Consider the following 16878-nt stretch of genomic DNA (forward strand, 5'->3'; position numbering starts at 1 on the left):
TACATCCTAGGCCACAATTTAACACTAAGCTACATCCCTAGCCTCTTAAGCACTTTTTGAGGCCCTTATTTTCCAGAGCTGTGCTCCAACGAATTAGGTTAATAGCGTTTAACCTCTGGATAAAAACAATGTTACCGCCTGTGAACTGGTTCCTTACCCTTTACTTTCCTTAATGAGGCCAAAGTCACCAATTCAAACCATAACCTCAGATTCAACAAAGTGAATGTGCCTCCATGTCCATCACTGACTGAGGAAAAAGGATTTACTGAGTTTCTCATACCCCATTCTCCATTCCAGAAAGGAAGCAAATGAGGCATTCCATATAGAACTAGATTTTTCCTAAAACACAGCACTGCTCAGGCCATTACATAGCACAAAACAAAGGAACCAATCTCCATTCCATGATTCCATGTACAATAAAGTCCAGACCTCTCAATCTTACCTCTAAGGCTTTTGTTTTCCCTCCCTTTCCTCACCACTGCTAGGGACTGAACCCACAGCCTCATGCATGTTAACCAAGTACCCTACCACAGAACTACATAGGCTTTTCAAAGTTAGCCTTATACTTCGTATTCCATCTCCCACTAACTTAGATGATGTCTTATATTCTTTCCTATAAACACTCCTTATACTTTTTTTTGTTTTCTCACTACAATAACTTACTAATCCTTGGTGCTATCAAACTTTACTCTCAAATGTCTCCTCCTCAAGCATGTGATCCTAAACCTTCTCTGACTCCCAATATTGCTCTACTAGTATCTCTCCTAACTTATCACTTCCTACTTTGTCATTCTTTTCCCCATGTATTGAATTTCTATCCCAAGTCATTCCTTAAAATATTTAAAGCAGCTTACAAACAGAGAAATATTTTAAAATAAAATTTAGAAAGTATATTCCTTTCTGCATAACTTAAGATATACACATATAGATCCTTATGTTTTTAAAATGACAAAGTGAAAAAATGGCACTTATGAAGAAAGGAATAAAAGTTTTATGGCACTGTAAGTATCAATAAAATTATCAATTCACCCACATTTTAATGATAATTTAATACTTCCATATTTCAAATAATTTGAGATCTACATTACTTCCTTTGTGGTAGACCTAGGAATTCCTAGTGGATAATTAGAAATAATACCTCCCCTTTTCCCATCCTAGGAGAGACTGGCAATGACAATCTGTTTACTATACTCCCTCAGTGTCCACGGGAGTTGTAGGACCCTACTGCAGATACCAAGACCTGAGTATTTACATTCAGCCCACACACACCTCCTGGACACTCCAAATCATGTCTAGCTTATTTGTAATACCTAATAAAATGTAAATGATATGTAAATAGTTGCTATACTGCATAGCAGGTAAGGTCATTGTTCTTGTGGAGTTTATATACTTGAGTATAGAAATAAGCCTAACATCACCTTATGAACTACAAGAACAAGTATTTTGAGAATATAATGACTTCAGAAATATCTGTATGCTACAGTTTAAATTTGGTTTCCCCTCCAAAACTCATGTTGAAATCTGATGACCAGTGTGACAGTGTTGAGAAGCAGAAACTCTAATACGAGTAATGGGATCAGATCATGAAGAAAGATTAATGCCTTTCTCCCTGGGCTGGGTTAACTCTCTCTGTACTAGGTTAGTTATCACAAGAATGGGTTGTTACAAAGTAAAACCACCCCTCCTGTTTTACCCATTTGTACCTGTTTGCCCTTCTGCTTTCCACCATGAGTTGAAGCAGCACCAGGCCCTCACCAGATGCAGTTGTTGATCTCAGACTTCCCAGACTTCAGGCCCATGAGTCCAACCCCCACCTTCTCTTTATAAATTACCCAGATTCGGGTATTCTACCACAGTAACAGAGAATAGTTTAAGTTCACTTCAGTTCCCAATGCTTCCCAAAGCACTTAAACTGACTTAAGGAAACAGAACATCCTGGTTCTGATCATATGCTACAGAGACAAAAGAGCAAAGTCATTGGTGATAATAATGATACAACTAATAAGGATGCTCTGAAAATTAAATAGGTTAATATATGTAAATGCTTAGAACAATTTGGAGAATAGCAGGCAATATGATTTTCGACCATTTTATTCTTTATTATCACTATTCCTACTACTTTTACTATTGCTAAATTGTTAATAGTCTACAAACAAGTTAAACGGCACATAGCACCTAGTAGGAACTTGTCATTTAACTATAGACTGAATAAACAAACCTGAGTCTCTTCTTCTATCAAACTTGAACAAAAATATCCTATCAACTTCAAGACTGCTGGGACTCAAGAGGACATAATCTACTTCAAAATGTTTTGTTAAAAAACAACCCAGAGAAATCATGCAAAACTAGTGTTATTATCATCAGAACTAAAAATATACATGTGTAATAGAGCAAATTACATATGTATATACATCTAGATAGTATTTCAACCATGTTTATACCTCTGAAGCATACCTAACTAGTCAGTATGCTATGTTACCCTGTGAATACACTCAAAAAGACTTAAAGGAATCATATAACTAGATGAGGTGAGAATTAAGTTTTATCAACAATCAGCAATTTTATAAATCAAACTATAATTCACTCAAAAAAGAATACACAGGAATATATACAGGACATCAAAAGTTCCTCAACCTAAGTAGTCAGCTGATATTACAAAAACAATCTAGAAAGCCTGGAAAAACAAGATGCTAGCTATCTCATCTGTCTTAACTACATGAAGTTCAGAGGAACCCTTCACTCTATGGTTCCATGGATTAGGCCAATACCAAGCACCATGATCTAAAACTAACCCTTAAAAAAAAAAAAAAAAAATCGAGTCATAATAAACCTCCCAATCAGCTATTTTATAGCAAGCTACCAAATTTAATCCTAACATGTCCACAAACAAGACTCTCAGAACTAGCCTCTGATGATAGCTGCATGACAATATCATTTCCCCTTCTGTTTTAACTATTCCAACCTTAAAAGTGAAGTTTAGTATCCAAAGATAATCAATAAAGTTTAGTGGTAATTCTGATCACCTTTTTCATGATACCTTTGTAAAATACTTAACTTACTAGTTTAACAAGTTACTAAAATGACCATAAGTAAAACAGATTACAAAAAATTTAAACAATTACTCAATGTTTAACTGTTAAAAAAAAAAATTAAGTTTCATTTTACAAGTATTTATATTCTTAATAAATTTTATTATCAACAGCTGAAACTGCATCAAAGGACTCCCAAGGTAGTACTTAAGATATCTAAGAATCATTATGTTTAGAGTATATTAATAAATGTAAACAGTAATGAAAAAAGTCATTATGTGAAATGGCTACAGTCAAAAGCAGAAAGATTACTAATTCCAATCTTTAAATAAATGAATTTCTAATTTCATTCAAGTTAAAGAAATTTTTTCGGCATAAGCATAAATAAATAAAAAATAAATATAAAACAAAATTCTTATTAAAAATATCCAACTAAGCATCATTTTTTTTTTTTGGCTCACAAACAGCAAAAAATAAATCAATTTATTCTCAGTCATCTCTATTAAAGGGGAAAATGATGGTATTATAGGATCATCTATAAAGAACTTATCTTTCAAAAGATTGGGATAATCTTTTTAAAGGGATGTTTCCCTTGCTTTTCTTTTTGTTGGATGTTTCCCCTGATTTTCTTATGACAATAGTAACAATTATTTTCTTTATTAATCCAGGTTTTGCTGAGTATCTACTATATATTAAGCACTGGCATAGGTTTTGGGCCTGTAGTAGCAAAGCAAACATCCCAATTCATGAAGCTGAAAATAATCAGATATCAAAAAAAAAAAAAACCCTACAAATATTAACTACAAATATTACTATTACAAATAGTATCAGCATTAAAAAGGAAAAGAATAAGGAACCTTTAATGTGAACCTAAGTTTGAATTTTGCTATATCCTGAGTCTTCTCAAAAAGTGATAGTTAAGCTTTAAACAGGAATGGAAGGGAGATGGCATAGGGGAATGTCCTGGCTAATGAACAGCCTGTATAAAGATCTAGGAGGAGGCAAGGTGAGCTGCTTTCTGAAAAAAGATCAAGAGCAACTGGACTGTAGAATGGAGAAAAATGGCACAATATGAGAACAGGAATAAACAGAAATAGAAAGTAATTACCTTGAAACAAATGGCAAGCCTTCAAGGGGACTTGAGCAAGTGAGTTACATGGAAGAGATTTCCACTCTATGCCTATCATTTTCAGCCAGCTGTGGTGGCACACACCTACCCTAGTGACTCAGAAGAATCACAAGTTCAAGGTCAGTCCAGGCAACTTAGCAATATACATTCTCAAAAATGTGGGAGGGGAAAAAAAAAAAAAAAAGGCTGGGGATAGCTCAGTGGTAAAGCACCCCTAGGCTCAATCTCCCAATTAAAAATATATTTCATTCTATCATTCTGACAGCAACATACTATATTACTATAACAATTCTAATGCTAATTATATTAGAAAAAGGCAAAATGTATGCAGCCGACTTGATGAAGAAGCTATTACACGCATATGTGCACACAGTACTTTTAAGTGAGAGCTACTGTTACCTCAGACTAGAGCTGTGGCAGTAGGGATGGAAGAAAGGTAAATTCAAGATGAATTTGAAGAAATGGTCAGGCTATGGAAGTTGAGGTAAAGAGGTTATGAAGAATGACTCTCGGGTTTCTAAAGTGAAAACTGATGTTCAAAATAAAGACAACTAGCCCAGGGTGTCAGCACATGACTGTAATCCCAGCTACACCTAAGGCTGAGGCAAGATGGGGCCAGACTGAACAACACAAGTCCCTCAAAATAAAATGGAAAGAGAGAGAGGGAGAGAGAGAAATGAAGACTAAAGCAGAATACGTGATGGGTTAGGTAATTAAGGGATAAATTTACTACCTGTTGAGAGTGAGAGGCTGAGGAGAATGTGGAGATGTTTAAAAGACAGATGACTATGTAAATCCAAAGGTAAGAAGAAAAGGCTAGACTAGTGGCATGCATTCAGGAGTCCATAGTATTAAGAGCCTCTTTAAAGCTTTGGGAACAGGGAAAAGATAGTATGTGGGAAGAGGACTCAGACATTCAAAGAAACTATTAGTTTCTGAGAGAGAAGAAGCTGAAAGAGAGACTAAAGAGAAGTGGCCAGAAAGGTGGGGAAAAAACAAAGAAGGTTATTACAGAAAGTGAAAGAATTTTCAAGAAGGAACTAAAGTCAATTATGCCTAACGACTCTACTAAAAAAAAAAAAAATCAAATCAAGTAAGAATTCTTGGTCAAAAAGAGAGGTAAAGAAGAAATGGTGGGGAGGAAGGCATTCAAGCACTTGTGAGACTGGGAAACTACTCAATCTAGACTCTCAAACTCAGTACAAATTAACCTTTTCAAATAATATAAAGATATTATATTATATTTCCTCTCATATAGCTGTTTTAATGAACTATAAAGCATATTATACCATGACATATACAAGCTTAACAACAGTAACACAGCAAAAACCAACCACCAGGGTTCTGATACTGCAGCATCAGAACAGGTTATGCTTTGTAGTTTCATATTTTTAAACTTTCTAAACAATAAACATCATCTACTTGTTTTGAGAGTCTGAAGCCAATGTTTAAAAACAATGAATTTACATTACTAGAAAATTTAAATGATTTTCCTAAAAGGACAATTTTCATACAAAATAACAAAATAACATGTCCAAATTAACTTGACATTTGACTGCCTGCTGCAGGCACTCCACTGTGATAACTTTACCCACCCACCTTTTTTTTTTTTTTTTTCTGAACAAGGGTTTATAGGAAAACATAATGTCCCATGACAACTCTATCATTTATATTAAAGCAATCAAGCCTGCTCTTTTTTTCAAGTTCAACCACTCTAATATTATTTATGATCAACAGCCTTCTTGCTGGCTTTATTAGTAGTAGTAGAAATGGCACTAAATTCTGAATTGGAAAGATGGCTTTGATCCTTAGCTTAGCTTTATGGGTATATATTCAACCTCAGTCAACTCACTTGGCCTCTCTAATACATTCAGTAAATTTCATTATTCACTAGTAAAATAAGAAAAAAAACTTAATTTACAAGGTTGAGTGTTTCAGTGTAACATTTACTGAATCTAACATTGTTAATCATCTATGAATAGAATACTGAGTTATGCACTACCCTTATGATGAATTTAGCAAAGCAATTCCACTGTTAAAATTCATGGATATTACTCATTATAGATCACATCTTAGTGCAATAGCTTTATTAAGCTTAGATCATTATTTACATTTAATAGCACAGCATTATACCACTGAAACGGATGTGTAACAATAGTAAACATACATATTTTTTTGTTTTTCCCACCACTTCCCCCCAAAAGCTCCACTAAAACAGAAAAGGAGTTTTTAAAGGGGTGGGGAACAAGAGCAACAAAAATTTAGAAGCTGGAAAACAGATGGTTGAGTGACAAATGACTTAGCAAACACTAGAAAATGAAATCTTCAGCAAACAGTGGAGAAAACCAAGAACAAACCCAATTTATACTGCAAAATCCCCCAAAGGCTCAGGAATTAGTACCACATTCATAGGAAACAGGATGTGGATAGGGGAAAGGGTCCTAAAATAAGGAAGATTGTAACCAACCCCACAGAGAGCAACTTTTTCTCCCAACTCAAAACAAACAAACAAACAAAAAACACAAAGTATATTGTCTAAAGAAAATAAAACACAAGATCTCAGGACCAAGAAAGCCTGGCAAAGGTAGGAGAATATACTGAAAATAAGGTTAAGTGAAGAAATGTATTTTGGGATGCTAAGACTCCCTAAGAATTTTTACTCCATTTGTCCTTAAACCCCTCCCCCCACTACCACCAAAAATGCTTGAAGACAGGCCTTCATTTCCAGGCAAGATCAGGAAAGTCTTCTTACAACTATCTAATCAATTAGGAGGAAATACATGCATGATATCAGGAATCCCTCAACCAAATGGCCCAGCCAGGTTACCATAGAGTGAAACCAACAATTGACAAGCCTCGCTAAGCCTAAGAATTTCCAACCAGTATTTTAATTCTTTATTCTTACACACAGTTACCAGCTATCCAAAGATAAAGATCAAAGTAAAAAAGAAAAACAAACTCTAGAGAAAACAGACCACACAGAAAACTGAAAACAAAACAAAAGAGCACTAATATTTATATACTCAGACAGCTAAGAAAAAGTTACTATCCTTATCAAACTAGAACAATACACAAAGATAAACAAATACCAACAACAACAAAAAAGCTCTTGGAAATTAAATATATAATAAGAAAAATGAGAACTCCATAGAAATAGAGCAAGACAGAAAATTTGAAGACCAGTCAAGAAGGCCCACTGAATAAGTTTAAGAAATGGAAGAAAGAAAAATGGAAAGTAATCAACAATTCTCATCAAGAAAAAGTCCCAGAACTAAAAGATGTTTCCATACTGAAAAAACACGTATCAAATACTCAGCAGCACCACACAAATGAACACAGACCCATGAAAGACCCACATGGTAAAATTTCTGAACAGAAACAAAGTCTTAAGAGCTTTCACAAATTTATTAAATGAGGATAGAGGGAAAAAAATGGAAAAAGGAAAACACACAGGTCACATACAATAGATGAGAAATAAAAATGGCTTTAGGTTTCTCAAAAGCAGTTTGGATGTTAGAAAGCAACAGTACAAAACTATAAGATAATTTTCCCACCTAGTATTCTTTACCTAACCAAAAAACTAAACAGGTGTCAGAGTATACAGAAGCCATTTTAAAACATCAAGTAAATCAAGAATGAAGACAACACTGGTCACTGGAGAACAGGAATCAAACACAGGAGAAAGTGAAGGGAATCCTACAATACTTGTATACCAAGCCTAGAAAGCACAGTCCAGAATGGAGGTTATGAGAAAGACTTCCTCAGGAAGATGAAATTGGTAACAATACCTGATGTCGACATTAAGACATCTAATAAAATGTAGAATTAGTGATAAATATAGAGAAAAACTAAAGGGGGGGGGGAGTTGCCTCTAGCCACTTCACTGCAGTTTACAAGCAGCATGGAAAATTTCTCATCAGCTCTCTAGTCCTCTTACACTTAAGCACTTGCACACATCAAGAATTACCAGATGTTTGAGGAAGCAAGGTAGAGCCCAAACCATACAACAGTGGAGGAGTGGGGCAACTTGGAGAAAACAGATTATACTGATAAATATAAACTCAGGAGGGGAGAACTCCCTAACATTTCCACATTCTACATACGTGTGGGGATAGGGTAGGAAGAGGGAAGCAACCACAGGACATTTTCTGGATAAGAAAAGTAGTCATCTTTTATAAGAATATTGAATAATCAAGAATGATATAATATTGGAAAGAAGCAGCATTTATAAGAAGAATTACCAACTGGGCATATCTTCATTTTCTATCCAAGAAGTAAGAAAGTCAAAAGCAAAGCAAGGAGTATTTAACAAACACTCATTTAGGTCGTTGAAAGTCAGAAAAAATTCTAAGGGTTTTCCAAATTCATTTAATTCTTATAACAACTCTGAGACATTTTTACAAAATGAGAAAACTGAGGCACACAGAGTTTAAGAGACCCAAAGTTACATAAAACTAGTCAATGACAGGGGAAGGATCAAACCTAGAAGGTCTAATTCTGGAGTCTCCATGCTCCTAACCATCAAGCTATGTTGCGTATCTACTAAACAAGCATATTAGAGAGTAGGAGGTAATATCACAATAATCTAAAAGAGGTAAAAGTGCTTCTAGAAAGGAAATTGGGGAAGTAAGCAAGCAGAAGCTCTTTCATCTATTTATTTTGGATAACCACGTAAACTATTTGTTTCAACTGCATATATATATCTTTTAAAAAAACTTTAAACAAAGGGTTTTAACTGATGATATGTAGGCAAAATACATATTATAGGTAAGAAAACATTCATTCCTTTTTAATAAATATTTGAAGATCTATAAATTGAGTACTGTATTTAGAAAATATACATCAATTCACCTCAAGGAACAATGAAGAAGTTAGGGAGTCATTTTATTTATTTTAATCTATTCTGCATAAATTATTATGCACCTACATCTCTAACGGTGTGCTTAAGATGACAATGTAAACTTTATATCACGATTGGAAAAGCAGAGAAAGGTCTGCTCATTAATTTGTTCAAGAAATATTTAGTACCTCCCCTTAAGGAACTACTCTTATGGGAAAGACTGGTAAACAATTATAATCGAATGTATACAGGGCTTAAATAGAGGAACATTAAAAAGTGCTAAGGAAACAACATCTCCTGGGGAAAGAATCCTTCAGAGAAAATATCTGAGATGAATCTTGAAGGGTGAACAGTAGTTTGACCAATTTCACATAAGAGGCTATATAACAAATCACAAAACACAAAATACTATATATCAGAGCAAAATAACTACATTTTCCCATTCTTGTAAACAGAATGGTTCACATTAAAAGCTAAGAGAGATCAAGACCTTTGCAATGAGAGTGACTTTTTGAAGATCAGGCATTCGTACAAGCGTGTAATCCCAGTGACTTGGGGAGTCTGAGGCAGGAGGATCCCAAGTCTGAGGCCAGCCTCAACAACTTAGTGAGATCCTGTCTCAAAATAAAAAATAAAAAGGGACAGGGATGTAGCTCAGTGGTAGAATGACCCTGCATTCAATCCCCAGTACAAAAAAAAAAAAAAAGAAAGAAAGATGTTTTGAAAGTAAGATACATAATCTTAATGCCTTGATTGATTTTTCTAAAATCTTTCAGTAGCCAACTAAAAACACTTTCCACATGTCTACTGAACATTTTAACATCTAAATGTTAGGGTATTATTACAAAAGATGATTAGAGAATAACCACTCTCATTTGTTCTACTACCAAAAATTTATAATTAGCATTATAATACTAAAATGATAATGTACCCTTTTTCCCACGACTGACTAAAGGTGACAAAGCTAAAACATGCAAGTGACACAAATCCTCTTCCCAGGGCAAATTTAAATAAAACAACACATGTTTTTCCAAACTATAGCAATAAAAAATTACCTGGAATGACATAATAAAAAAAGGCATATGCAAACACACACACACACACACTTTTATAAAATCCTGTCTGACCTTATAGGTTTTTAAAGGTCAGATTTAAACACTGATTTTATAGAATTTGAAAGATATCTTTGAAACAAGTTTCCCAGTTTTGATGACTCAACTTAGATAAACTAACAAAAGTTCAAATACATAGTAAATTCAAAATGAGTACATTCTGAAAACAACTTGTTACTTTAGGCCAATATTTCATCACATTTCTTCATTGTCTCTTTCTACTATTCCAAACTTTTTTACATAATTTGTCCCTAATTAATCTATATCTCAGTTAACATCTAGCAAATAATTTTGTGCTCATATTTTAAACCAGGACTGTATGGGGGGGGGGGGGGGGGACTAGTTTAAAGCAGCATCCTTTGACTTGGTGTGGAACATCAGGTTTTGGAAATCCCTATCATTGCCCTATGAATAGTAGGGAAAGACAAGAAAGTCAAGGCAGGAGATCACAAAGGGGAATTAACAAAATTATAGCAGGTTTGAAATCATAATGTGCGGTTGTCTTTCATTTCTCTAAATTTAGCATGTATACAAAATACCTGTTTCTATAGGAGCTTCGCCTAGATCACGTCCTTTTTATCTATCGAACGTTAAAAATTGGGGTAAATCTTTAAATTAAAATTATGATAAGAATCAGAATGATAAAGATAAAACTGAAGATTAAACAATAACTATAAGAGAACTATTAAGGAAATATCTATCTTTTAAAATACAAGGATGCAGAATACATTTGGTTAATAACAAGACTTTAATTATATGACTATTAGAAGAAAAATCTTGAAAGATTTTAAATTTGTTTCAATTAACCATGTCTTTACAACTTTTTTAAACAACTAAAAAAAGAAAACCTCAAACATTGTGCTTTTATTTTCTTTTTCTTAAATTAATTGCTTGACTGTCCCAAAGTGAACCCCACAAATAAATGTATAGAAATATAAATGCTTCAACTGGTTTGATGGAATGGCAATCTCAAAACCCTCCAACTAATACTAAAATAATTAAATATCTTGCATGCTTACTCAAAATTCCAGTGAAAATAAATAGTCTTTTCATAACTCTTATGATATTTGGATCAAGGTTAGTCACAGACTGACATATTTGTGAAAAGAACATTCCTTTAAAAAAAAAAAAAAAAGTAGGTCTTAAAGCACTGTAGAAATATGAAAGACTTCATGAATTTTCCAGCCAGTGAGCTTCAGATAAAATTTTATTACGTGTTACTAGCACATTATTTCTAATCTAATCAAAAAAATATTGGTTTAATAATGTATTTTAGGTTTTGTGCATTTTAATTTTTGGTAATGGAACAGGTGGATATTAGAACATCTTATTTTCATGTCTGTATAAATTCAATCCTGCAAGACTTATTCTTTAAAATGGCTACCACCTTGATCTACTATGCTAAAGGAAAAATGTACAGCATACTATCATCAAAGATAAATTGAGTTATTTTGAGAGTGTATGCCTTCCTTCTCCAAAAAAACACTTAAGATTCCCATTACTTTTCTATTCTGATAAAGTGACCATTATGTTTACAAAAGCTGGTCAATTACAGTATGTGGGCAATCTATATAACCCAGATTAGGTCATCTTTCCTACAGTGTTTGACTAGGAAAAGCAGGTAACAGTATCTTTCACAGTCTAAGATCAAACACTGTGGAACTGAAAAAGGGCTGCCTAGTAAGGGAGAACAAATGTGGCAACACCAAAGAAATGATCACAAGGATTTTAGTGACTCAAAAGAATAATTATATGGGTTAACAGAACTTAGCCTTTTTTTTCGTAATTAATCTTCTAAAAAGCATTTTATAAATAATAAAAACCACTTGGTGCCCCAAAATCTATTTTTAATGTGAATACATGCTCAACCTAACTATTCTGACGAATTTTATTTATATATTACTATTTCCTATCCACTCTGAAATCATTCCGTAACACTCCTGCTCTATAAAACTTACCATGAGTATGCATTTTCACCCAAACTGAAAACAATATAACACCTTACATTAATTTTGTGCATACATATTTCTACCAAATAGATTAATTTCGAGTTTGTTGAACATCTGCAGAAATATAGCATCTTACCTCTCATCCTCGCCATCCACCAGGGGTGTCGTCAGCGGTAGCACCTTCAACGGGAAAAGAGAAGCAGAGGCTGCTAGGCTGCTGCTACTCCCATCTGAAACTGCTGACACTCCCCCACTGTCACCACTGATAGTCTGAGGTAAGCCAACTAAGGAGGGCTCCGCTGTGCGCCTGGCATCTTCAATTTGGCTTCCAATTGCCTGAGCTAATGATTGTGTAGAGAACTGAGTAGAACTTAGTGGTATCTGTTGTGCCAAAGGCAAATTTATATTAGTTGCTATCAAGGGAGATTGACTAACACTTTGAACCAAATTACCATTTTGGGTAGCAGGGGCTTGTGCTATATTCTGTGATGGAACCAAGTTTGTTGGGGCAGAAGGCATTCCAGAAAGACCAGTTGAACTAACCTGATTTGTAACAGAAATACTACTAGCAGAGGGCAAAGGACCAACTGTGGGCAACTGCTGTGAAACCACTCCTTGAGCTATCGGTTCTACTCCTTGTGGCTGAGGAGGCACAGTTAACAAGGTACTCTGGGATGCAATAACCAATTGTTGAGGAAGGCTTGAAGCGCTAGTTTGAACTCCCTGATGAATAATCCCAGTTTGAGCAGGTGGAACTACTTGTGAAGATGGAGGAGCACCTTGCTGAATAACTGAAGGTGTAACCTGGGTAGAGGGCTGCTGCACTGCAGTAGGTATGTTTGCCTGTTGACCAATATTTGCAATTTGAGTGCCAGTAGGTACAGCAGACACTGCTGTTTGAGCCTGGCCAACAGGCTGGCCAGATGCCCCTGCAGGTTGTGCTTGGACTGCTGTGGACTGGACTGGCAGTTGGATACCCTGGGGCTGAGCCACAGGAATCACTGCTGCTCCTGTTCCCACTCCTGCAGAACTGGACTGCCCAGAGGACATTGCTGTTTGAAGAACTGGCTGCTGCTGTATATATTCTGGAGTAGGATTTTGAGTCACTGATTGAACATGGCCTGGGGCCATTTGTGTAGAAACCATTGGTTGTTGTTGTCCATACTGTAACTGTTGGGGTGGTGCTCCTGGAAGGGGAGTTTGCACTGGAGGAGCCGTCTGAGAATATGGCAGTTGGGGTTGAGCCAAACTGGAAATGGAAGGCTGCTGACCTAAAGTTGAAGTTACACCAACCACATTTACAGATGATGGCTGGATACCAGTTGCAGCATTGATAGTGGCTTGCAGAGGTACTGGTTGAAGACCCTGCTTTTGTTGATAGCTCAGTTCTTGAGACTGTAACTGTACTTGTGACATCTGTGACTGAGAAATACTCTGTGGTATACTAACTGCTGAAATACTCTGTGGACCAGTGCTACTGAAATCCATCTGTTGGAGGGCCACACCTTGAAGAGCTGGTTGTGGTGGTGGCGGTGGTGGTGGTTGTTGTTGTTGTTGCTGCTGCTGCTGCACCACCACCACAGCAGGGGCTCCCATCTCTCCACTGCCCACACTCTCTGTGTAGTGACTCAGTGTGCTGACACTACTGCTCACTGAACTCCCACTAGTGCTCTCCCTCTCAGAAGTCACTTCTGTCGGGTTTTGTTTTACAGTCTCCACCACTTTATTTACCACCACACCTTCTGTAGCAGGTACAGCATTTTCTTTTTCATAGAATTCAGTGCAAGTCCATCTACCTTTTTTAAAAGGCTCAGAAGTGGAATCTAACTTCACAACTCTGAACCTTGATGTGTTAACTGTTGGTTGTTGCTGCTGCTGACTTGAAGCCAATCCCACAGTCATCCCTGCAGCTGCATTAGGAACACTGTTAACAACAGTGGAGGAAGAAACAGTACCATTGCCCATGCCACTCAAGATACTCACGTTAACACCACTGGAAACTCCAGGCCCAACACTTACACTAGCAGCACTAGGAATATTGCTTGTACTTATATTAGCATTACCAAGCATGCTGCTTGTCACATTAGGATTGAAACTACTCACAGCAGCAATGTTAACATTACTCATTGTATTAGCGCCAGTAACAGAATTTATACCTATACCGCCTGTAGTACTTGGTGCACGGATATTAGTCATTACAGACGCAGGTGAGCCACTCGATGATACAGCAGAAGCTGGTGCAACTGGCATAACACCATCAGAGCTTCCAGTTGTAGAGAGTTTTCTGGACACTGGGCTTGAGGGTGGCCCTCCAGGAATGGATGCAGTGGCCACAGCAGCATGGGATGGATGATGGTGCCCATGGTGAAGGTGGTGCCCATGATGAATATGATGGTGGTGATGAAGGTGGTGTGGATGAGCATTCCCATTGATCACAACATTCTGTTGTGGAAGGTGAGGCAAATGAGGCTGGGGAAGGTGGGGCTGGTTGGGAGAGACTGCCCCAGGTGTCTCAGCTTCCTGGAAGTTATTCAGAGTCTCTTCTGAGGAGCTGCGTTCTGGCTCCCCTAAGTCAGTAGCCCTGGAAAGTGACACATCAAGGATTTCAGAAGAAGAGAGATCTTCCGTGTGCGATTCATCTAGATCGTCATAGCTCTCAGTGTCCTCTGCTATACTGTTGTTAGAGCTGATACTGGCAGAGATCTGAGCTGGAGTAACGCTAGTTATCTGGAAGCCACTTTTCTTTTTCATCTGAGTTCCGCTTGGAGCAAGAGGCTGTGCCTGCAGCTGAGCCTGAGAAAGGAGGTTCAGGCTTTGTGGAGGCGGAGGCTGTGGTCCCGACGTGGAAGATGCTGCAGGAGGCGGCGGCTGGAGCAGCGACGGAGGCGGAAAATCCTCAGAAGTGGTGGCAGCACTACCAACACTGGTACCTGCTGCATTGAGAGCAGAGGCGCTGCCACTACCGCTGCCCCTTCGAGGGAACATTGCCGGGTGCGCCATCTTCCTAGCACTAATGTCTGCAGCGGCGGCCGCCGCGGCGGTGGACTCAGGCGGCTGGTGCATTGTGTTGGGTACCGGGGGGCGGAGGAGGCGAGTGCAATTTCCTTCTGCACCGTAATCTTTGTATTCAAAACGCCGGAGAAGAAAACGGGACCTGACGCTCCTCCCGGCGCGATTCCTCCTCCTTCTCCTCCTCCTCAGCCGAAAGCGCCGGCCGCTCCTGCCTCCGAGGGCGAGCTTCGGGAAGGGAGGATGAACGAGGGTGAACAGGGCGGCCGGGGACCCGAAGGGGGGCCCCCTTCAGTCCTCCGCCATTCACTCTCCCCTCTAGTCTCACACCCCCCTTTATATTCCGCTTCACGTGGGTGCGGGGCAGGAGGGAGGGGGAGCCCGGGAGGGGAGGGGAGGGCGGGGGGAGAAAAGCGAGAAATGCCCACCTTCTTTGGCCAACTCGGAAGCCACCTCAGCCCCCTCCTCCCGCCGCGGCGGCGGCCGCTGCAAAGCCCTCCCGGTCACACTGCACGAAGGCAGAGCGGAGCGAGTGTCGCCTTGCTCTCGCCACCCCCGGCGCCGCTGCCGCCGGCGAGCCCCGAGCTCAGTGTCGCTCAAACCTCCCTCGCCGGCCCGGCCGGCCCCGCTCAGCCCTCCCCCCGCGCCCCGCGGACCCTTTCAAACCCCCTGGGCTCGCGGCGGCTGCTCCGGGAGAAAACGCTGGCCGCGGCTGGGGCCGGAGCGGCGCGGCTGTGAGTGGGGCGGCGGCGGGACGCCCGGTACGGAGAGCCCAGCAACGAGGCGCTGGCGGGCGCGCAGAGACGCCGGGTCCTCGCGGAGCACGGCCGGGGCGCAGCGACGGCGGTGGCAGCGAGAGCCCAGGGACCGCTCCATCACTGGCAGCCATGGAGCCGCAGCATTTTCCTCCCTCAGGGCAGGCGCCTCGGCTCGGCACTCGTCCTCGGGGAGGAAGGGGCCGGCGCCCGAGCCTCCCCGGAGGGCGGCGGGACGTGCGCGGGAGCGGACGGTGCGAGCCTCTCTCGTCTTCTTCTCCGCGGCCGGCTCGTCACCCTGCTGCTCCCGCGGCCGAACGGGAGGGGGCCGCGGGCGGCGGCGGCGGCGGCGGCTCCTTCTTTCTCGGCGGCGTTGGTGGCCAGACGGGCTGGTGCAGCGACTGCAGCCGACGCCGTTCAAAGGAACGAGAGGTGGGGTTGGTCGGTGTCGGCACACGGGGCGGGGGAGTGGGTGGGTGCCGAGGGAGGGTGTCGGGCGGGGTGGGGGCTGTGGTGGTTGTTACTAGTGCTCTTCTCCAGCTCCACCGTATCCCCCAGCCTCTCGCGGCTTCGGGAGAGGAGGGACCAGCGCCCGAGCGCAGGAGGAGGAGGGGCGACCGCCGGCGAAGAGGCGGCGGCGGCGGCAGCGGCGGCGGCGAAGGGGGGAGGGGACAGGCGGAGGAGACGAAGGGAAGATGGCGTCTGCGCATGCGCTCCGGCGCCGCAGACATAAAGCCGGGTCCGGCAGGGAAGGAGGTGGCGGGTCTTCGGACCCTGCCGAGCGCTGGATCTTTTCACGGAAATTGCCGAAGGCTAGCGGAGGCGCCGGCGCCGGGGGCGGTGGGGGAGGGGAACTTCACCGAGGGAGCGGATCCGGGTCGCACCTTGTGATTCTGCCTGGTGGGGCAGGGTGCGGGGCCGCGGCCGCGCGCTCAGGTTAGGTGTGTCCGCTCTTTTCTTACACGCGGCCGGCGCGCGCGACCCGCGGGCCGAGGAGGGGGCGCGGCGGGAGGGGCCCGCCGAGGCTGCCATAGCGCGGGTCTCGAGTATGAGCG

General features: G+C 40.5%; 1 protein-coding gene across 8 annotated transcripts in view; it reads right to left on the bottom strand.

Annotated features, from left to right (window-relative positions):
• Positions 1 to 16455, bottom strand: part of Tsc22d1 (TSC22 domain family member 1) — a 111922-nt gene extending 95467 nt beyond the window's left edge. For 5 of the 8 annotated variants that reach the window (XM_076872600.1, XM_076872603.1, XM_076872604.1 and 2 more), the window contains exon 1: positions 12196 to 15698. In XM_076872600.1, coding sequence (XP_076728715.1) covers positions 12196 to 15122 — 2927 coding nt within the window. In that variant the 5' untranslated portion in view covers positions 15123 to 15698. Of the gene's footprint in view, positions 1 to 12195; positions 15699 to 15724 lie in introns of those variants that run through there. The other 3 variants (XM_076872606.1, XM_076872607.1, XM_076872601.1) reach the window with 2 other exon arrangements.
• Between the last annotated feature and the right edge of the window lie 423 nt (positions 16456 to 16878).

This window comes from Callospermophilus lateralis, chromosome 12 (assembly GCF_048772815.1).
Source record: "Callospermophilus lateralis isolate mCalLat2 chromosome 12, mCalLat2.hap1, whole genome shotgun sequence".
Classification (NCBI taxonomy): Eukaryota; Metazoa; Chordata; class Mammalia; order Rodentia; family Sciuridae; genus Callospermophilus; species Callospermophilus lateralis.